Genomic DNA, 23,819 nt, shown 5'->3' on the forward strand with positions numbered 1-23,819 from the left:
AGGTGTGCTTGCTTGTATATATGAATGTTTTTTTCTCTTTTTCTGATGAAGGCTATGGCCAAAAGCTTGTTGCAAGTGTCTTTTAACTGTGCTTTTTTGCAATTTAATGCGATTTCTTTACTGTAAATAGCGATCTGTCTTTTCCTATATAGTTGATATTCCTATCTGGAGTTCTCCCCCTGCGGGTTCGGAGGTTAGAATAGGTCCGGGGTATTACTGCCTGTCGTAAGAGGCGACTAAAGGGAGTCTCTCACTTTTCGGCCCTATGAGTTCAGGTCCCCTTCTATGGCTTGACCTGCCACTATCAAAACTCTACAGAAGTGCAGACCACGTGGGGAAGGATGCCTTACATGGTGCACAAGTTAACCATAGTACCCTTAGATTCGATCTCCTGAATCTTTTGACATGGCTTTGCATCTCCACCTGCGATTCAACTATTTGGGTGAGGAAACTTTGCAGGATATGTCATCTTCTTCAGTTCTCTCTGTCCTCTTTCACCCCATGAGAGTATTAGATTTCTCTGCACCCAACCTCCAGCATGGTAGCACAGTAACATGAATTAATTATAGGATGATTAAACCACTGATAGACGCCAGCTTGTGGGAATATCAGTTTGGATTCCAGAGAAGTGCAGATAAATGCAGGTCTGTACTGACCTTGTGACATATTAGGCTGAAGAAGGCAAAGCCACATTTATAGTATTTATACATGTAGAGTTCTTTTAATAATTTTGAGTAGACTACACTTTTTAAAATTCTGAAATTATCATGGATAAAATACAATGAGCGAAATAATCTAAAACTCATACGGAAACTGGGCTGTGGTTATAAGAATCAAAGGATGTGAAAGGGAGGGAGCAATTGAGAATGGGACAGAACATTGAGCTAGCACTAAAGGAAACAAAGAAGAAATTTCAAGGCTGAAGAAATAAAAACTAAGTGTACTGTTATAAAAAAAGTGAAACTGATAGTTCCATTAAGATTGGTTTTTCTGTAACCACAAGAAAATATCTGAAAGTGGGTGACATTGCCCAAAACTGGCCATGAAATAATAAAAAAGCAGTGATCAATAGACAGGAAATAAGCCTATTTTGTAAAGTCTTTGAGGTTTACTGCCAACAACAAAACTAAACAAGGCTAGTGAAATGTCACCAAATTAAATCAGATGATACAGAGAGCATTAGATTATGAAATGAATTTTTGTATTAGAGGAGCAAAATAACTGGCAATGTCTGAAGCAGAGATAATGTAAAATGGCTTGCAAGAGCAAGAAAAGATTTTCAGAAAAAGGTATACATTAACAATTAATGTAAATATTGATAAGTTTTTTCTTAATGTGTATAGTGTGTGCACGTGCACTTACGGGGGTTGGGGGGGGGGGGGGGGGGGGTGAGGTGTAGAAATAAACAATTTCAGATAATTGGAGATTAGCTTTTGAAATGTGGTGTAACGGAAATATGCTGAAGCTGAGGTTGACAAATTGGATAATTGTTAAAGATGTACTGAATCAAATTAAAGAGAGAAGAAATTTATGAAGTAGTCTGATGAAAAGACTGGTTTGGCTGGTAGATAAGCATCAAACCAGTCTTTGGACAGACGATTTCTTCTTCTTCTTCTTCTTCTTCTTCTTCTTCTTCAGAGTTCCAAAGAGTATATTGGAGTTCATATAATCTAAAACTTGTTCTAAAGATAAAAATTCTTTTGATGTTGGTTTATTTTCCTTAAACATACTTTCTAAGATATATCATAGTTGGTATTACCTTGACTGTTCCTATGATCGCTAACTTATATTCCCTGATACTGGCTTCCACCTGTGTCTCCCTTCTCCTGTAAAGAATTCATGGTAGTATTTTGCAATAATAATTTATTAAACTGATATTCAGTAACACTCACACCTTTCAGTACTTGCTTTTTTTGGTATTGAGAAAATTATATTCTTCTTATTATCTTAGATTATTCTACCTGCCTAAAGTATCCTACATATCAGCAGGAACAGAAGAATCTTAATAATTAAAAGTAGTTGTCTGCTCCAGGTGCTTGGTATGGTTTTCAGCACTGTCAATTTTTTCTTGCAGTATTGTATTCTACTTATTTCATCTTCTACTTTCCATAAATTGTTTAAAAGTTTCTTTTGTTTACACATTCTTATGTAATCCTTTGAATCTACACTACAGACTGCTGCTTCCCATATTCCTAAATTTCTTGCATGTAGCATCTAAATTTTCCTTAGTCATGTATAAATCTGGAGCTATGTAGTTCTTCTGTAGCCATTCCTACTTTGCCATATTGCACCTTCTTCCAATTGATTTTTAGGCATCTATCTTCAGTTTTGCCCCCTTTCATTTGCTTAATTTTTATATTTTCTCCTCCAGCCAATCAAATTTAACACTGTACTTGTTGTTAAATGATTCTGCTGGTACTTTGCCCCTCCTCACTCCCCCCCTCCCCACTCCCCCTCCTATTTCCCCCTCCTCACTCCACCACCCCCCTCCTCACTCCACCACCCCCCTCCTCACTCCACCACCCCCCCTCCTCACTCCACCACCCCCCCTCCTCACTCCACCCCCCATCCTCACTCCACCCCCCCCCCCCCCTCCTCACTCCACCCTCTGCTAGCTTCGTTGATTCATCTCTCATTGCTACCCTTTAATCTTCTGTTGGATTCCATTTCTTTCCTTTCTTTCAATTAGTTGTTGCCTAACCCACCTTTTGAAATTCGTAAACTTATCCAGGCCCCATCCACTTAATTTTCCACCGTTTCTCTTCAGTTGCTTTAGTTTTAGTTTGTATTTTATAACTAATAAATTATGGTTAGAGTTATATCCAAAAATTCATCTAATGAGTAGGAGTTGCCATTAAGAAATTCTTTTAATTTCCTTTTAAATGCTACATGGCTATCTGTCAGACTTTTGATGCTATTGGGTAAGTGACCAAAGACTTTTGTGGCAGCATAATTTACCCCCTTCTGAGCCAAAGTTAGATTTAATCTTGATTAGTGAAGATCATCCTTTCTCCTCCTCCTCATGTTGTAGCCATGTACACCGCTAATACTTTTGAATTCATTCGGATTGTTAATAACAAATTTTATAAGTGAACATAATATAGTGTGAGCCTACAGTGAAGATCTCTAGCTCTTTAAATAAGTGTCTGCAGGATGATTTTGGACGAGCTCCAGCAATTATTCTGATTACACGCTTTTGTGCAATGAACACTCTTTTACTCAATGATGAGTTACCACAGAATATGATGCCATACGAAAGCAGAGAATGAAAATAGGCGTGGTAAGCTAATTTACTGAGATGTATATCGCCAAAATTTGCAATGACCCTAATAGCATAAGTAGCTGAACTCAAACTTTTCAGAAGATCTTCAGTGTATTTTTTCCAGTTCAACCTCTCATCGATACATACACCTATAAATTTTGTATATTCTACCTTAGCTAGGCCTACCGATTTCTGATTGAAGTCTGTATTTATTAATGGTGTCATTCCATATACTGTGTGGAACTGTGGGTACTGTGTTTTGTCAAAGTTTAATGAGAGCCCATTTGCAGAGAACTACTTAATGATTTTCTGAAAAACATCATGTACAATTATAGCTATACTAGTATTATCAGCAACTTTGATGTTGCTTATGGCTTTTCCCACTTTGTTCACTTTACCTTACACCACTTATTTTGGTTAACTTATGTTTGGTCCCCACATGTTTGTTGGATATCGTTATGACCCGAGGAACTTTACCTTATTGGCTGCACCATGGAAGGAAAACAAAACCTAGCAACTTTCAGACACTTAATACCTACAGTTCATGGTCTATACCTGAACAGACAGATGGTCTTGTCTCTTTACAAGCCCAGTTTTCTTTGTGGAGTATGTTGAAAACGAGTTTGGTGAAGTGTCAGCTCTGAGTAAATTATGAAGTGGTTGTGCCTCAATTAAGATGAGAAATCCAACCTAGTCTTGGACATTACTCTCTTGTAAAAAAACTTGATGTACCTGTTACCATCACACACTATGAGAAACTAAATTTAGCGATGAATTTTTCATCAAGATCCAATACTGCAGACAGATGACCTACACAAACACTTGGAGAGGCAAGGGATCCACTTTGTAAATTGCGTACATTGCGGCAGACCAGATAGCAATATTGACGCTGCTGCACTCATCCATATTTTCGAGGGGGATTTGCTTTCACAAAAGGTTAAAATCGTAGTTTACCAATTAAATGTGAAACTGTGTTTCACAACTGTAATGCAGTGCTTTAAATGCTAGTGCTTCGGGAGTATGTCTTCCTGGTGTATGTAACACCTGATTGGTGGGCACTATGGGTGATTACTTCATGAACATACATCATGTGCACTACCATGTGTCAGCTGTGGGAATGATCACCCTCCCTGATCCCCAAAGTGTGCTATCCTAATCAAGGAATGGAACGTCGGTGAATTGAAGGTCACAGATCATTACTTGTATTTTGAAGCTCGGAAAATATGATAGTTTGTATCCATACTCATTGATATAGACTTGTGCCACTATCATGGCTAGGTAAGTGGTGGTACCTGGCATATTTAGTCCCTCAGCATCTATTTCCGGTAGTCACACAAACTTGAATATGTTGTGATAGTCCTTTTTCTCTTGTGGTTTCTGTAGCACCATCTCTACTCATTGCATCCTGCTGAAGAAGCAACATCCTTTCCTGGTGTCTACTAGTAACAATCCTCCCTTTCAGGAATTCTCTCCCCAAAAATCCACAGATCTGCAAACTGATGCCAGTCAGTGGCTGAAAGAACCACGAACTGCAATTTTCAGGGCTGCCTGCTCTTCTTACAGTGCTACACCAATGCAGACAAGATCTCATAAGATTCCCAAGTGCCAAAAGTTGTGAAAGAGAAAAAGAACCTCAAGAGAAGGCTACTTCTGTGACCCTGCCCCATTGAGCCCATATCTCACTCCCTCCCCCACAGGTGACAGTGATCCTCTGGTGTTACCTGCCCCCTGGCCCCTTTGTGCCTAACCAGGAACTTCAGCCCCCAGGGGCTCAGCATTCATATGCTGGGTACGGGCTTGGCGACCCCGGGGTTCCTGAGCTGGGGACTGGTAAGCGCCGCCAGTCCTGTCACCTGTCACCGCCGCACGGTGCGGCGGTGGAATGTTGTGTGTCTCAGGGAGTGGGGATCTTGGCTTGATCGCCCGGATCGCGAGAATGGAATAAACCTCTATAAACAACCCCCCAATCTCAAGGTGTGCTGCGCGCTGATGAGATGCATGGCTGTTGAGGTGGAACAGTCGTTAGCGGGCAACCTCTGGGGAACCTGCCGCACCTCAGTTGTATAAGGCTTACCTAGGCACGCGGGGCTCTGTCTAGGTGGACTTGTAGTTCCCTAGCTGCTCGTGGGACCGAGATGGATCCTTCGCAATCCTCTTTTCTTCCTCCCAGCGGAAAGGGTGGGCCGCTGGAAGGTTCTCACTCCCAGTCTCTTAAGAGGGCTCGTGCAGTCAGTCCCCCTGACTCCGGCACTTCTTTGACAAGTCCAGTCTTTGGTAACAGAATGCATTCTGGTAATTCGAATGTGTTTCTCATTGTGAAACGGAAGAAGGGTAGTTTCGAAAAGGTTTCGCCCTTCTATATACAAAAGGGATTGGAGGGAATCTGTAGCTCCTTAAAATCGGTGAAGCGCTTACGTAATGGGACCTTGCTAGTGGAAACTTCCACTTCCCAGCAAGCAACTAACCTCCAATCTGCTAAATGCCTTGGAGAGTATGCCATAGACACTGAATTGCGCAGCACCTTGAACTACAGCAAAGGTGTTGTGACATGCCGGGATCTAGTTGACATTCCCAAGGAAGAACTGCAACGTGAGTGGGCTCCGGAAGGTATCGTTGATGTCCAACACATCATGAAGAGGGTTGATGGCACTCTTGTCAAATCCGACTCCTTTATTCTGACCTTCAGTAGCACGAAACTTCCTGAACATGTTAAAGCTGCTTCCTTCGCCTTAGTGTGAGGCCTTATTTCCCGACCCCAATGCGCTGTTTTAAATGCCAGCGTTTTGGGCATACCACCTTAGGATGTAAAGGCGAAGCGACTTGTGGAAACTGTGGTAAGGCTGCTCATGAAGAAGTTGGTTACTCGTCTCTGGCTAAATGTATTAATTGCTCTGGGAACCACCCTGTTTGGAGTAGGGACTGCCGAATATTTTTAGAGGAACGCAAAGTCCAGGAAATAAAAACAACCAAGCGTATCCCCTATGGTGAGGCCAAGAAGATCTATAAGTCGATGCAACCTCCCGCATTTGCTACATCTTTTGCATCCCTGGTTCGGAAGCCTACTCCAAAAGTCGATGCCTCAATGCAGACCGAGGTGGTGAGTGTTGGCACTAACACCTGCAGCTGTCAGTGCACTTGCAACGCAGCCAGTGTTTCAGAGCCAGTAGCCCATACTCGAACGGCAGACAAAGGTACAGTGGCGAACTTGGGCCAGCCCCTGGCGCCTCCAACAGCTGAGGCTGTTCCCAAGGCCAGTGCGCCAATTACCACTCCCACATCGGCTCCTCCAAAGCCCACCAAACCACAGAAAGCTCCTGTACAGCAGCAACAGCGGGTCAAATCCTGTGGTAAACCATCTGACCATGCGGATGTTGTTTTATGTGAGGCTTCATCTGACTCTTCCCCAGAGTTGATGGAATACGATGTATGTATGGGGCAATCATCTCGTCCCACACATGCCTCTCTACCTGCTGCGGTCTCCCCGCCCCGTCGGAGAGACAGGATGAAGGTGCTACCCCCAACATAGATGGCTCCCATACTTCAGTGGAACTTGCAAGGGTTCAGGACACATGTGGAGGAACTTCGTCTACTCTCTCAGGGTAGACCACTGTGTCTGTCTCCAGGAGACGTATTTCCATCCATCATACTCCCCTGAGATAAGAGGCTATACACTCCACAAAACGGACGACCTGCGTGGGGAGAGAGCTAGAGGCAGCCTAGGTATTTTCGTCAGGACGGACTACCACTCCTCGCCTCTCTCACTTACGATGACTTTACAGGCCGTCGCTGTGTCCGTGCACGTGCGTTATCCATTGACTGTATGTTCGCTTTACTTGCCCCCACATGATGCACTTGATGAAGCGGCCCTCACCAACCTTCTTACACAGCTCCCCCAGCCATTCATTATTTGTGGTGATTGTAATGCCCACAATGTGCTTTGGGGCACTGCAATTACCTACCCCAGGGGTAGACCAATTGAGAGGCTTCTCCTGTCATCCTGTGCCTACTTGCTCAATGGAGGACAGAGTACTCATTTCTGCACAGTGACTGGGTCGTTCTCTGCCATTGATCTCTTGCTTTGCTCTCCAGCTCTTGCCGCCAGTGCTCACTGGGAAGTGGTCGCTGACTTGCACGGCAGTGATCATTTCCCAATCTGGATTCACCTGCCAGATGGCGTGGGCCCCAAAAGGAGACCACCACGATGGGTGCTCAGTGGAGCTGACTGGACACTTACAGCCAGTTGGCCCAATTCAAACACTGTGCGAATGTTGAGGTGTGAGTGGATCATATTACCAACATGGTCCACCACGCCGCTGCAGCATCCATTCCACAGGCTACCGGAAGAGGCCACCTGTGCCTTGGTGGAGTGCCGAATGCCGCTCTGCAATCAGGACCAGGCGTGCGGCTCTGCGTCGGTTCAAGTGTCGGCCGACTGCTGAGAATCTTGCAGCCTCTCAGGTGGCGAGGGCAAGATGTCGCCGCATTATTCGTGAGAACAAGAAGAGGTCATTGCAACAGTTCCTGAACACCATTAATCGTCCCACCAAAAGTTCCATTGTGTGGGAGACCATCAGGAGAATTTCTGGCAGAGGAGGGAGGTGCCCCATGGCTGCTGTAATGAATAATGGCTCTCTCCACACGGATCTGCGAGACATTGCCCAGACTATGGCAGCGTATTTTGCGACAGTTACTGCAACAACCAGTCAGGATCCAGGTTTCCAGCACCATAGAGCCGTTGTTGAGAGATGTAGTCTGGACTTCCAGTCCACCTCTCATGAAGTTTACAACTGCCAATTTTCTATGTGGGAGCTGGACTCTGCATTGTCTGGAGCTCGTGACACATCCCCTGGTCACGACAGGATCCACTACCATATGCTATGGCACCTCACAGTGCGCCACAAAGAAATCCTCCTCGCACTTTTTAATGCCACTTGGGCGTCGGGTCACTTTCCTGACGTGTGGCGTGAGGCAGTTTTAATTCCTTTTTTAAAACCTGTGAAAGACCGCACGAGCCCGAGTAGCTACCGTAGTGTTGCCCTCACTAGTTGCATGGGGAAGACCTTGGAGCGGATGGTCAACCGCCGCCTTGCCTGGATGTTAGAATCCCGGCAACTCCTTAGTCGCTTTCAGTGTGGGTTCCGGAGGTTTCGTTCCACCTTCGATAACCTTGCCCTCCTGGAGGCGGCTATACAACAAGCTTTCCTATGCCGTCATCACCTTCTAGGTGTATTTTTCGACATCGAGAAGGCCTACGATACCACTTGGAGGTATCTCATCCTGGAGCAACTTCACGAATGGGGTTTTTGTGGTTCTCTTCCTCTTTTTATTCAGTCTTTCCTCTCGCAACGATATTTTAGATACCGAATTGGTGACGTCCTGTCTGATCGCTTTGAGCAGGAGAACGGTGTCCCTCAGGATGGCGTTTCAAGTGTGACTCTCTTTGCCATCGCTGTTAATAGCATTACGTCCATAGTGAAAAGTCCTGTCCAGTGTTCCTTGTTTGTGGATGATTTCTCTTTGTTTTGCTCGTCTTCAAGCCTTGCAACGACAACGCGTCAGTTGCAACTTACTATTAGACGTTTGGGTGACTGGGCGCAGACGAGTGGTTTTAAGTTTTCCACCGAGAAGTCTGTGTGTTCTTTTTAACCGTTCTCGTTCGATTTTAACCTTTCCTGAGTTGAGGATGAGGGACACTATTCTTACTTTTAAAGACATTGTGAGATTTCTGGGGCTTATTTTTGACTCGAAGCTCACGTGGTTACCTCATCTTAAAGACCTGAAACGGCGGTCGCGTCAGGCTTTAAGTGTTTCAAAATGTCTTAGCCACAGTACATGGGGAGCTGACAGGACTTGTCTGCTCCAGTTTTACAGGGCGTTTGTGCGATCTCGGCTCGATTATGGGTGCACGGTGTATGGGTCTGCGAGGCCTTCTTACTTAAAGATGTTGTACGTTGTGCACCATGAAGGGCTTCGGTTGGCCACTGGGGCATTCCGAACTAGCCCCATACCAAGCCTCTGTGCAGAGGCTGGTGAACCGCCACTTCACATGCAGCGATGGCTACTTACGGTACGCCAGACGTATAAAGCTTTCTCCGCACCATACACACCTGCATACCATACCGTTGCTCATCCTCCTCTGGCACGGTTATTTCATAACCGGCAATGTGCGACGCAGCCCTATGGGATTCGCGCAATGGATTGCCTTGCTGCGATGTCTATGGCTGGTCTTCGTGTTTTACGTCGCGGTTGGAGCAAATCTCCACCTTGGCTCCTCCGGAGACCCAAACTTCTTTTAAATTTGACTCATTTTAAGAAAGATGGCACACCAGATTTTACATTCCAGTCTCTGTTTTTTAACATTTTGTATGTGCATCACGGTTTCACTGTCGTTTACACTGATGGCTCCAAACGGGAGAATTTCCTTGGCTGTTCTGTGTTGTTCCCTGATCATGTTACCCGGATTCGCCTCCCTGCTGAATATACCGTTTTCGCAGCGGAGCTCCACGCGATCGTGAAGGCACTGGAGCAGATGCATCATGTTCGGGGCGATCGATTTCTTCTCTGCTCCAATTCTCTTAGTGCCTTACAATCACTGCAGAACCTCTACCCTACTGAGCAGATGGTCCAGCTGATATATGACCAACTGTACTTGCTCCAACGGTGGGGTAAAGAGGTATCCTTCTGCTGGGTGCCTGGTCATGTCGGAATATGGCACAATGAACAGGCTGATTGGGCGGCCAAGGAGGCCTGCAGAGAGCAGGATGTGGTCCAGTGTCCTATCCCCTTGCAGTCAGTCATCGCTGCACTCCACAGGAAGTGCATGGAGTTGTGGGAGGAAGAATGGCTGGCGGTGACGGCCAATAAACTGCGGCTGGTAAAGTCAACCACTCGGCCGTGGCGTTCCTCCTGCTGGTTGCTCAGGTGGGAAGAGGTGGCCCTCACACGTCTTCGGATCAGGCACTGTCCTCTCACACATAGCTTTTTATTACGGCGGGAAGATCCTCCGTTTTGTGATGCTTGTGGTGTGCATATCTCTGTCCGGCACATTTTAACAGACTGCATTTTATACCGTGATGCAAGGGCAGAAGCACAAGTTGATGGGGATCTGCCTTCTGTTTTAGCTAATGATGAGACGTGTGTGTCTAGGGTTTTTAAGTTTTGTGGTGTGTCTGGACTCTGGCCTAAATTTTTAGGCTGGAGGTTTTAATGTATTGCAGAGTGGCTGACCCCTCCCCTTTTTTCCTTGCGGTCAGCCAGCAACTTCCATCTGCTACATTGTTTTAGCTCCCTCTATCATTTTCTTCCTGTGTTGTCCATGTTTTACTCTTGGCACCCTGCTTCATCCCACGCTTCGGTGTGGGTGAGCACATATTTTTCAACGATTGTTACCCGTGTTTTATGTTCCGTTTTATATTTCTGTTCTGGGATTTTTCTTGACACCCGTCTCACTATGTTACTGAGCGTGTGCTGAAGACCTTGATGTCGTGTGCCCAAAAACCCCTCTTCTACTACTACTACTACTACTACTACTGGAACTTCAATACATATAACTGTCATCTGCCACAATAACAAAAACAACTAATTTTCTCCTATTTTTAAATCTATGTTACTCTCGTAGAAACAAATGTAATGGGCAACTATTCTCCAACTCATAGAAGTTGCTGTTGACTCCTTCGGAATCATACTGTCCCCAATAGAGCATCTGGAGGGGTCTGTTTGTTCATATTGATGTCAGTGACTGAATTTCACTCCTTACCAGGTGGGACTCAATAGCAACTTGAGTGCAAACAGCACCCGCAATCACCACTTGCTAGTTTTATGTACCTCTAGGCATGCCATGTATCTTGAAATGACCTCCTTAATCCAACAGCTCTTCCTCTATTTTCTCATACTTGGGATATTTCTGTGCCCACCAACCCACTTCATCTGGTAGGGGCTTTCTGATTGACCAGCTTCTTTGCTACCTTGATCTGTCTCCCTTCAATGACTGTACTCCTACCACTTTAGTGCTGCCTGTGGCCCCTTTTCAGCTTTCAACTTAAGATCTTTTTCTTCAATCTTGTGGTTTCTTTGCAGTGATCACTACATGATGATGATTGTGACAGTTACCACTTTCTAGTGATCTTGTCACTTCCTTGTTACCACCAGACAGACTACTTACCATACTACGATGAGTTCTTCAAAGAGCCAAGTAGCAGTTGTATTCCTCTGCTGTCACCTCATCTCCTTTCTGTTGGATTACATTGCTAAGGTTGTGAGAGACATTTCCAATTCAATCACCCCTGCTACTGTAACTGCTATCTGCAGTTGTGTAGGACCATTTCACTGCCACAAGAAACTGCAATAACTATGACGATAGTTAAAGGGCTCCACAACGTACTTCACTACCAGTCCGATAACTTTTAAGCAGTTCTCTGTTAAGGCTCATCATCTAATGAAAAACATTAAGAGGAATGCTGGGAGCTCTGTGTCTCCTTGGGAATGCATGCCTCTTCATGCCATAAGCCTACAGGGTCTCCAAAGGTAAAAAACTGGCCTGGGTCTCCTCCTTCATGAGAAGATTTCTATCAGTGCGTTGGTTCATGCTGAACATTGTGTAAAACACCTTGCAACAGTGAAGACAATTCCCTATCCTTTACCCTCCCCTCCTGTGACTCTAATTGTATGATGAACTTTCCACTACTGGGAACACCTTTCAGACTCTTTACTTGTCAAATGATACAGCCCAAGGCTCTGATATGATTCATAAGATTACCTAAATGTTACTTAAAGATTCCACCCACTCAGGATGCTTAACCACATTTGGCTAGAAAGTATTTTCCCTTCACTGTGGTGAGAATATGTTCACTCCAGTCTGTAAGCCAGCAAAAACCCAATGTCCGTTGACAACTATAAACCAATTAGCCTCACCAATGTGCTCTGCAGACTGCTTGAAAGGATGCAGCCTGATAATTATGCTGAGTTCTCAAATTGTGGGAGCATTTTGTTCCCTGTCAGTGTGATTTCTGGGTGGAGTGATCTACTACTGACCACCTAGTTAAGTTGGAAACAGCAATCCAACGGGCAGCAGCTCATTGCAGTCTCTTTTGATCTACATATGGCGTACAATACAACTTGGTACCATCATATTTTACTTACTGTCCAAGAGTGGGACTGTAGGGGCTTCCTACTGATTTCTGATCTTTAATTTCTATCCCACCAGTTGTTTTGATTTAGAGTTTGTACAATGCTTAGCTCACCACAGGTGCAAGAGAACAGCATCCCACAGGGCTCTGTGCTGAGAGCTACATTCTTTCTCATCATTACTGGTGGGCTAATGCCCTCTATTGAACTACTGGTCACCATCGTGCTGTATGTTGACAGCTTTTGCATATAGTATAGCTCCCAACCTATAGCCTCAGCTGAACAGCAACTCCAAGGCACATTGCAACAGACTTCCACTTGGACCCGTTCCATGGCTTCCAGTTCTCTCCCACAAAAATGTGAGTAATGCATTTTTCAGTGTAACATGGCCCATTCTGATCCAAAACTATACTCTGGTGCCCAGTGCTTCGATGTTGTTGACGAGTCCGAATTTTTGGGTCTCACCTTTGATAAAAAGCTGATGTGGATGCCTCATATTCGTCATTTAGAGTAGCTGGGATTGCCAGTTGGAATGTGCCTTGAGACTCTCGGCCAGGACCTTTGCCTAACCTTCATAGAAATCACTCCCCACAGTTTTTCTTACAGACGTCTTTCCCTCAGTTAGTACCTTGCCCACAAATTAGGACTGACCTATTTTCAAAGAACTTAAGTTGTCTCTCCCATGATCTTTCAGTTTCTATTCTTCAGGAGTATTGTGGTGCTACCATCATTTACACTGATTGTTCTGAAACCATAGATAGGATGGGGAATGCTAAATTTCCCTCTGTTCAGGAACATCATTTGTTGCTAGGAACATGTAATGTGTGTGTACAGTGGAGCTGATAGCCATTAACAGAGCCCTATGTTTTATTAAACACACTCATTTTAATTTTTAGTGTCTCTATGATGAGCGTTCAAGCTATTGATGGATGTTACTGTTATCACCCTCTCTGACCTTAGAGGTATTGTCTGCTCAGTTGTCTTTCTCTGGATCCCAAGTTATGTGGATATCCGCAGAAATGAAAAGGCTGACTGGCTAGATAGTGGTTATTTACTTTGACAGTCTCAAGTGCATGTTTGTGGGTTCAAATAAGACCTCTTAACACTTGGAGATGTAACAACATTTGATGGGCTACTGCCCCCTTCTATTAAAACCTTGCACCATCAAGGAGACTACTACTTGATGGCACTCCTCTTCCCATTCCTCTGAGAAAGAACCCACTGTCCTATGTTGCCTCCATGTTAGTCATACCAGATTAAATAGTCTCATTTTATGTAATGAGCCACTGCCAGTTTGTGGTTGTGGAGCCTTACATGCTGGTGAAATGTCACTTACTCCTGCTTCTCCACACTGAGCGTGACTTTCTGGATTCTTTGCCACTAATTTGCCAAATGACTCATTTTCTCCCTGAAAGTGGTTTTTGTTTGCAGATATAACATATTAAAATAGTTTTGGAGAGGGGCAGGGGGGTTGGGACTGCAGCCGCATACCGGCCCTGGGGAACCCTCGAGTCTTATCTCTTTGCCAGTTGCCATGGCCATCGCTCTTTTACTCTGTTTTAATTTCTTTTACATGTGGTTAGCCCCTTTTTTTTCTGTCACAAAGCATTTTCAGTTTTAGGGGTAACACTGATGAATAGTGGGTGTTCTTCCCCTTCCCTAAGACTTTGACGACAAAGTATCACAATTGGAACAACTGTAAGGTGGGCAACCCTTCACCTGCAGAGCTGTGGGGAACACTTGTATAGGCACATCCATCTACTGATCTGATTGTTTCTGTCATCTTGGTCCAGCTGATGTTCGTTATCCTTTTAGCCCATACTTTTACTACTGTGAATCTCCTGGCTAGAAGGCCTTCTTTACTCTGTAACTGTCTTCAGCCTTAATTGGGTTGGTGGGAGGTGTGTGTGTGTGTGTGTGTGTGTGTGTGTGTGTGTGTGTGTGTGTGTGTGTGTGTGTGTGTGTGTGTGTGAGAGAGAGAGAGAGAGAGAGAGAGAGAGAGAGAGAGAGAGAGTGTGTGAGTGAGTGAGTGGGAGGGAGGGGGGTTGGTTTTGTGAAAGGCAGTTCATCTGCAGCAAATATTTTTAATAATTAAGTTTTGAAAATGGTTGAGAAAATCAATGCAGTTAGTTCAGAAGAGAAAACAAAACAACACAGTGAAGAGGCAATACAGAGGACATTTAGTGAATTAATTAGTCTCTCATCTTCATATGAAATAAAGGAAGATCATTATGAGTTTAAAAAGTAAAAGTTGATAAAGGGGTGGATAATATATTCCAAACGCTAAAAAGTCTGGCCCTATAATATAAAATATTCTTGGGCACTTACATAAAGCATCATTGGCTTGGGATATTTTCCCAGAAAGACTGAAATAGACCATCATGAGTCCTCTCTATAATAAGAGTGACTCCACAGATGTCAGTCACTCATTCTCTCTCCACATTTTCTAAAATTTTTTGTGAAAGTAATCTACTTCAAGGTTGTCACTTACTTTTGTGGTAATGAGATATTTAGCCAGACACAGTTCTTACAGTATTTCAAAAGGGCTATTGTACTGAATCAACTATGCCTCCATCTATTAAGCACATAATAAAATCTTTGAATGAGAAAATATCACCAGTTGGTATCTTCTGCAACTTAATGAAGTCATTTGATTGTGTCGATCATAATATTATATTAGAGAAGTTAAGGTTATACGGAATAAGTAGCTCAGCAAATGCCTCACTTAGCCCTTATGTAAGAAACAGAATGCAGAAAGTATCGCATGGGCTTTGAGTTATACCAAGGAGAAAGTGCAAGTGGAGAAGTTACGATGGAAGCCCCACAGGGTTTGCTCACTGGCCCATTACTGTCCTTAATTTAAGTTAATGGTTTGCCATTATTGATTTGGGGGAGAATTAGCCCTGTTTGCAGATTATGTAAGCATTATTATGAAGCTGATGAAAGAAGTGTCAACAGAGAAAATGGCAAATATTCGTGTCAAAGTTACTGAATGGCTGTGTGCAGGTGGGCTGGCTATGAACTTTGAAAAACACAGTTCATTCAGTTTTGTACTGTCAAAAATATCCCACTCTTGTTAATCTATAAAAAACAAAGAGTAAAAAATTGTAATTTCTTAGATAATGAAAACTTAAACTGGAAAACCATATGTTGGCCCTGCTAACACATTTAGGTCCAGCTACTTTTGCCATTGGATAATTGTAACTTTGACGATATAGATGTCATTAATGTATTTTCGTTAATTGATGTCTAATTGGTAATATTCTTGGGTAACTCCTTGCTTAGGCAAAACGTATTAATTGCACAGAAGGAAGTAATTAGGATTGTGTGTGGAGTTCGCACATGCGTATCTTGCAGGTATCTCTTTAAGCAGCCAGGAATATTGACAGTAGCCTCACAGTATGTTTATTCATCTTTGGAAATTTATCAGCAATCTAAGTTTGAGAGTAACAGATATTCACATCTACAACACTAGAAGTGGAAGTGATCTACATTAGCCTTTAATGAATCTAACATTGGCACATAAAGAGGCAAACTTTGCAGCTGTTAATCTCTTAAACAATATACCTATGGAAATAAATAAATGTCTGAAAGAGGGTAGAAGTAATTGCAAATGTAGATTAAAGATGTTTCTCCTTGGCATCTCCTTCTGTATCATAGAGGAATTCTTGAGTAGAGGTAATTAGTCACTAAAAAAACTGCAAATAGCCAGCATGTAACCATTAAATATTATTTTTTATACATATTTTTAAGTGTTATATGAGAGTTCTTTGTTCTGTCGAGGTTTCACATCATAATGTTTGTGATGAATTTAATCTGTGGACTAATGAACTAACTAAAAGAATTTCATATATTGTGTTTACTTGCATTTATCAAATTGGAGAGTATATTGCAATTCAGGAACATGCTGTTTTGTTTTGAATTTGAATTTTAACATTAACTTCCAGACTTTTCCTCTGAATACATTTATTGAAATGAATTTTTATTTTCAGAGCCAATCATATGAAGACGTTCGTTGCAAGTGTGTATGCCCAAATCCTTCAGTTGTTAATGTGACACAGTCGAATCGAAAGCTGTACATTCGCAATGTACCTCCTAACCAATGGTGAGTACGGAGTTAAGTGGTAGCAGATAAAGTGATGATGTTGAGAGGCATAGTGAGATATTGAGACCATAACCTTTTGCTGTATTATGAAGCTTTATTGCACAGAAGAGATTGCCTTTGTGATTGATAGTGTGTGAATTTGGTGATGATTGTAAGAAAATTTTCGTACATTAGGTGACTTTTTGTCTGGACCTAATGAAAGCACAAGCAAAATGATTCCAAAATATTTCAAACGAGAAAACTTCAAGAGTATTTATTGTTGAAGAACCGCATAAAATCAGTAACTTCCGCTACACTCCGGAAAATGGCCTTGCCTGTAATAATTCACTACTGACTTATTGAAACAAAAATATCACCATGTTAAGACTTAACCACTATTTTCTACTTGTGAGGTTACCATATGGTACTTCAAATCACCATCAGGCTACACTGATTTGGATTTACGGTGACCACCTGAAATCTATTACAGCAAATGCCCAAATCAATCCTTTGAAAGGGCACAGATGACTTCTTTCCCCCTTCCATTCCAGTGTAGAATTCTGCTTTGTGTCTAATCTTGTTTTTGACAATACATTGTACTATAACCTTCCTTCAATTAGCAGATACAGTGTCATTGACCGTAGTAGTAAATCGCAGAAACGTCTTTCATTAATGCCCGTTTGTCTTCCTGAATACAGTGATTAATTTATCCCAAAATGATCTTACTTGAAATGATACTTGTCTTTCTCAATAGCACTCACTCCATAAAGGGCACAGGTGTTTTGAATTGCCTCCACTGATTTCGCCCTTTTATTAAACACAATCTAAACACAATGTCACAAATGTTAGACCTCATTTGGTTTTAGACTCAGTTTTCTTGTGCATAAATGATGCTCCTCAGAAGGTAAAAAATGAGAAGCTATACTATTAACTTGAATAAAGTAACACCATAGTAAAATATGATTATAGCAATGTGCTATACTAAATTGCCACAGGGCATGTTGAAGCATATTGTATGATACACAACATTCCATAATGTTATACTTGATAATTCGAGCACATAAAAGCCTACTGGAAATCATAGGCTCCATGCCCATTGTGTTGCAATCACTTGGGTGGATGCCAAACTGTATCAAAAGGCTGCTGGCTGGCGGCACTGAAATTGGTCTTACCGTTACAGACACCCATGAGCCCTTTCACAGACATGTTTCCGCAAGATTTTTCTATTACTGGCTGGTTAGAAAATTAACGAAAATGTCTCTGACCTTCTGTCAGATTGATGCTCTTAGCAGATAGATGTAATACAGCTTAAAAAAGAAAGGAAAAAGGTGGGTTTGATATCACAGCTTTGCATTCACACTGCATGATGTTGACTGCTAGATCAAGAATAGGTTATTCACAGGAGGAGAAGTGAGTCAACACTTCTTGTACCATGTGCTGCGTACACTATTATGATAAAAACATGATAATGCGTGTGAAATTTGGTGGTTGGTTGGACTGAGGTTAGCGTGTAATGGCGAAGGTGGAGATCGATTCTCGCTGGGGGTACCAGTTTTTAACACCCTCTTCACTTCCAGTAATGCCAAGTAAAAAAACGCAGGACTGTGCCATGGTTTTAAGTCAACATTAAACATGTCCAGTCACTACTGACTGGAACAGGATTGGATTAGTTTCAGCAGAAGTTGCTGCTTGCAGAAACTATCTTGTAAGCTTTCTTACATTAGTAATGTTGTTTTAGTTCATGAACCAGTCGTCAAGTAAGGTCATAGGACCTTCCTTTCTTATTGTAAGTGACCTTGAGATTTTGAAAATATTGGCATTGCCCTGGGATTAGAGATCAGATTCCAATTCTTCTGTGGATATGAACCCTCATCATTTTGTTGTTCTCTCACAATGCCGAACTACTCCCTATGAATAGTGCACTCCTGACAGCTGGTGAAAGGCGAAAATATGTGCAGGGTTGGAGTCGTAGATAGCACAGAACTATTCGTTGCATTACCTCTAGCCAAACGTGTGCAAATCTCACTACTGGTGAAAAAACAATAAATATTTAATGTCTATCTGTTGCTATAAGATCTATCTAAAGGTACCAGGTTCAAATCCCTGCCCGACAAAAACCATTTGCATCGTCATTTCAGATTCCAGTATCACGCTATAGTTGAACATATTTAATAGCTGACATCTAATTGTGCTTAGTTAACAATTTGTATAGGTACTTGGTTCTGCGCCCCTCCATTACCACAACTTTACTTCATGCTGTTTCACACTTGGGTATTGGACTTTATTACATACTTTTTGTTGTTACTTCTCAGAGGCAATATCGGCTTCATGTGGTTCCTAGTGCAGGGCTAAATGTATAGTCACTTATTTCCAGGTTTGGACATTCGTCCTTGTAAACTGCTTGTGAAAACTTCAATATGATTGTGAACAAAAACTGGTCATGTCTTTTAATGAATGTGATAGTGACTTCTGAAGTGTCACTTATTGTAATGAATTTTAATTTACAAGCGTTAGGGACTGCCTCATCCCCAATAATGTGTTTCCTAATATTTATTGTATCGCGACATTAGTTTAAATCGGGGCTGATTGCTATAATGGTCAGTGTACTGTAGTGGTCTCTTGTGATAACAATTGTGTATAGCTTGTGATAACAAATGTGTATAGTCAAACGACTGTACTGTAGAGGGTTTAAAGGACCAGTGACACAGCTATGCTGTGTTGGTTGTATACAGTCAGGTGCTGCCTACACATTGGAATTCAGGGATGGCCTGCTTTTTGTGCTGTCAAGTGTATGTGACTAAAATATCAAAAGAAGAAATGATATTAATTTCACCTCATAAAGTTTGTCTTTAGCACAAAAAGGGGAGCACAGTGCTACAAACAACATTTTTGATCCTCGCCCAGTGAGAGACAGCAAAGTAAAACTGGAAAATGAACTGAAAAAGTTTCTTCTTGATAACTTCTTCTATTCCATAGAACAATTTCTATTATTGTAATATGTAAGATATAGTGTGTAGGAGCTATTGACATGTGCATGGTTTCTTTTTTACATACAAAAATCTGTTGTTAATGTTCAGTGTGTAGATGTAATTATAAAATAAATTCTGGAACTAACCACTCCAGTCTTAACCACTGAGCTTTTCTGAGCTCAACCCTTTGATTCTAAGTACTATTATGGAGCGTTTTAGTAATTACAAAATTACCCCAGGTGGTAACAAATCCTCCGCCATCAGTGGCGCAACTAGTCTATCGGATTCTGGGGAGACTAGGCTGAAACGCTATATCCCAAACCAGAGGAAATCGAAGTCTTTTGACCGACTCATGCCCAAGGTCGAAACATTTTTTGGAACTATCAATATTAACTCTCTCTTGACACCAGGAAAACTCTATAAATTAGGAGACACACTAAAAGAACAAAATATCAAAATTTTAGCCCTGCAAGAAACAAGGTTGCCTCATGAGAATACCATGGATTTTGGAAACTACCGATTGTTTAAAAGTAAAACAGACAAAAGAATTCTTAAAAACACTCCGCATCTGGGTGTTGCATTCGCAATTTCGCAAGACATTCTTGGCTCCGTAATCGAAGTAAATCCAGTAAACAACAGACTAATGACAATTTCCATGAAATGTGCAAATAAAATGTACTGTTTAATTAACACACACATGCCTATCAACCAGGAGAATAAAACAAATCCAGAAAAAGTAAATAAGTCATGGGAAGTGTTAGAGAATACAGTCTCCAAAATTCCTCAAAATTATGTAAAGATTTTAATGGGTGATTTTAATGCACAGTTAGGGAAAGAGAGAAAATTTAGAAAAACGGTCGGTGAATTCCCTGCACATAAATGGACCAATCAAAATGGAAAGAGGCTGGTAGAATTTTGCAGAAATTTCAATCTCAAAATTATGTCAAGTCATTTTAAGAAAAAACCTTCAAAACAAAAGACATGGCGATCACCTAACAAGGACATAGGTGAATTCCAAATTGACCATATTACAATCTCGTATCCATGTCACAAAGAAATTTTAAATGTTCAAGTTCGTAAAGGCGCCAATATTGACTCAGACCATTACTTAACTCGTGTGAAACTAAAGCTAAAACCCCAAAATTTCAACAAAAGGACACCATTAATCCCCAAATTTGACACCAGTAAAATCCAACCGTCATTATTAGCAGACGAATTTGACAAAACAAGTGCACAAAATTGAGAACAACTCAAACACAAGATTATCAAAACAGCTCAAGATCAAATTCCTTTACGAAAACACAGGAAACATGCTTGGTGGAATGAAAACTGTGATCATGCAATCAAAGCCAGACAAGAGACATTTAAAGCATGGAATAGCAACAAGACAGAAAACACATATGATACATTCCTGACAACTAGAAAAGACACTTCAAAACTAATTAGACAAACAAAAAGACAATATGAGAATAGTCAACTCTTAGAAATTGAAGAAGATTTTCAGAAATACAATACCAGAAATTTTTATAAAACTTTTAAAACCAAAATAAAGGGGTACCAACCCCAGAATCTTTGCTTCAAGAAGGAAAATGGACAGTTGGCTCTTAACAACCAAGAAAATTGCAAAGAACTTTCTAAATATTTTAAGAATCTTCTAAATTGCCCCGAGCCCACAGAAAGATTTCCACCAAAAATTCCCCAACAATGCAATCCAGTTTCACTTGCACCAAATGAAGAGGAAATCATTAAAGAAATTCATAGGTTGAAAAACAACAAAGCATCTGGTGAAGATGGAATTGTTGCAGAACTTTTAAAGGCAGCTGGTCCAAAAACCGTTAAAGAAATTACTTCAATCATGCAAAACATTTGGCAAACTGAAAAAATTCCTGATGAATGGAAAACCGCCTTGATTCACCCACTTCATAAGAAGGGAGACAAAACTGATGTTAATAATTACAGAGGAATTTCTCTTCTTCCAGTCACATACAAAATCCTCTCTCAATGTCTTCTGAACCGAGCACAACAACAACTTGAATGGAAAATTGGCGAATATCAAGCAGGTTTCAGGCCAAATAGATCTTGCCCAGAACAGATTTTAGTCCTCAAACTAATTCTCAGACATCAAAAAATTTACAATAAAAAACTAGTTTGTACCTTCGTAGATTTTAGAAAGGCTTATGACTCAGTGGATCGTGAATCTCTTTGACAAATTGTGAAAGAACAAGGCCTGGATCCTAAAACCACGGCAATTATCAGAGACACGCTAACTGGTACAAAATCAAAAGTAAAGTTCAGAGGAGAAATTTCAGAATCCTTTGAAATAAAAACAGGCGTGAGGCAAGGTGATGGACTCTCTCCGTTGCTATTTAACTGCATTCTAGAAAAAGTAATACAAGAGTGGCGCGAACGAAAATTGGAGTTCAAAATTGACCAACCAGTGAAATTAGGACGAACAAATATTCGAATAGACTGTTTGGCCTTTGCAGACGACTTGGTTATTCTAATGCAGGACATCCAAATTGCTCAGAAACAAATAGAAATTCTTAAAGAAACAGCAGAAAGAGTAGGTCTCCAAATCTCATTTGAAAAAACACAGTATATAACTAACAACAAACTGGCACCCAAACTTTTGGAAACTAAGTATGGAAAAATCAAAAGAGTTTCGCAATTCAAATATTTAGGTGAAACAATCTCAGAGACTGGTCTAGAAAAAATTGGAAATGAAATTCGTTGTCAAAAGATGGAGACAGCTTTTAGACTTACAAAAGACATCTACAACAAAAAATGTCTCTCGAGGTACTCTAAATTGAGACATTAAAACACGGTCACAAAACCAGAGTGCCTTTATGGGGCTGAAACGCTAATTTTAAACAGAAAAAAGGACATTCAAGAAATCCAAAAAAGAGAAAGAAAAGTAATCAGAAAAATTCTAGGTCCAAAATATACTGAAGAAGGAACATACAGGCTAAGAGCAAATAGTGAAATTCAACAATACACCAGCATATATTCGGATATGAAAAAACGCAGATTAAAATTTTATGGGCATATTAAAAGAATGGATGCTACCAGACTAACTAAACAAGTAGTGGAATTCTACGAAAATCGAAGTAAAGCTAAATTTGAGACAATAAAATGGATTGCTGCTATAAAAGAGGACATGAAAGAGGTAGATATAAAACAAGATGAAATTCAAGACAGAAAATTATTTAGGCAAAAAATTCATGACTGGGTAGTTGGTCAAGCTGAAAAACCAAAGAAAACTGGAACCACATGGTCTGATGAAAGGAAAAGAGCTCATTCCGAGAGAATGAAAACAATTTGGGCAGAGAGAAAGTCTAAAAGAAAATAACTGAATGCCCCGTGATTGTACTTCGCGTGGTCCAGTAGGGCCCAAACGTGAATAATAATAATAATAATAATTTATCATGTGGAATTAAAATGGCGGAATTAAAATGGCTCCAGAGATCATCATGATGATCTCTGGAATGTGAAACTGAGAATCAGCTGAAATGAGGAGTCAATTTAGTAACATATTTGGCCACTATTTATGGAAAAAAATTAATCACATTGGAAATGAAAATGAGACGTCTATTACATTAGATAAGCACCTCTGCCATCTTGGACTCATTAAATGTTAATCACCAGTGATGTTAGTACAAAGGGACACTAATGTAAGTACAGCAGTTTTACTATATCTTGTGCAGTAGTTGGAAATATTGAAACTTCCTGGCAGATTAAAACTGCCCCTCAGGGGGCTCAGCATTTAGTTGCTGAGTACGGGCTTGGCGACCCGGGGCTCCTTGAGCTGGGGACTGGGAAGCGCCACCAGTTCTCAATAGCGTAAGCTTTGAGCGTGCTTAAACGACCACCGTAAGGCATGACGGTGGAACGTTGTACGGTACAGAGCCCGGGGATCTTGGCTTAACTGCCTGGGTATAACCTTTATAAAAAAAACCTCAATCTCAAGGTGTGCTGCGCGCTGAGGAGACGCATGGCTTCTGCCGCCCTCCCAGTTGTATTAGGCTTACCCAGGCAAGTGGGGCTCTGTCGCAAGGCAAGTGGGGCTCTGTCGCAAGCACGAGTCTCTAAGACAGGAAACTTCAATGCTTTACAGTATGACCCCCAGCCGTTCACTTCCCTGTCCCCACCAGGGGAGGAATGGTGGTCTAAATTACCTGGTGAAACATATTCTCCTCGATTTCTGGTTTGCAGCCGAACAGATGGAGACTAATTTCTGACCACAAAGCCTCAGTTTTTTGTGGAAAATTTAGAGGACGAGTTTGGAGAAGTTGAGGGCATGTCTAAAATGAGGTCTGGAGCAGTCCTCATACAGACAGCATCCCCAGCAGTCACGGGCATTGCTTGCTTGTGACAAGCTCGG

The 23,819-nt window shown here is 41.6% G+C and overlaps 1 protein-coding gene across 1 annotated transcript in view; it reads left to right on the top strand.

The window, feature by feature from the left end:
• LOC126480728 (uncharacterized protein CG1161) overlaps window positions 1-23,819 on the top strand; it is a 38,384-nt gene that overhangs the window by 4,790 nt on the left and 9,775 nt on the right. The window contains exon 2 of the mRNA XM_050103997.1: window positions 16,378-16,490. Coding sequence (XP_049959954.1) covers window positions 16,378-16,490 — 113 coding nt within the window. The remainder of the gene's footprint in view (window positions 1-16,377; window positions 16,491-23,819) is intronic.

This window comes from Schistocerca serialis, chromosome 5 (assembly GCF_023864345.2).
Source record: "Schistocerca serialis cubense isolate TAMUIC-IGC-003099 chromosome 5, iqSchSeri2.2, whole genome shotgun sequence".
Classification (NCBI taxonomy): Eukaryota; Metazoa; Arthropoda; class Insecta; order Orthoptera; family Acrididae; genus Schistocerca; species Schistocerca serialis.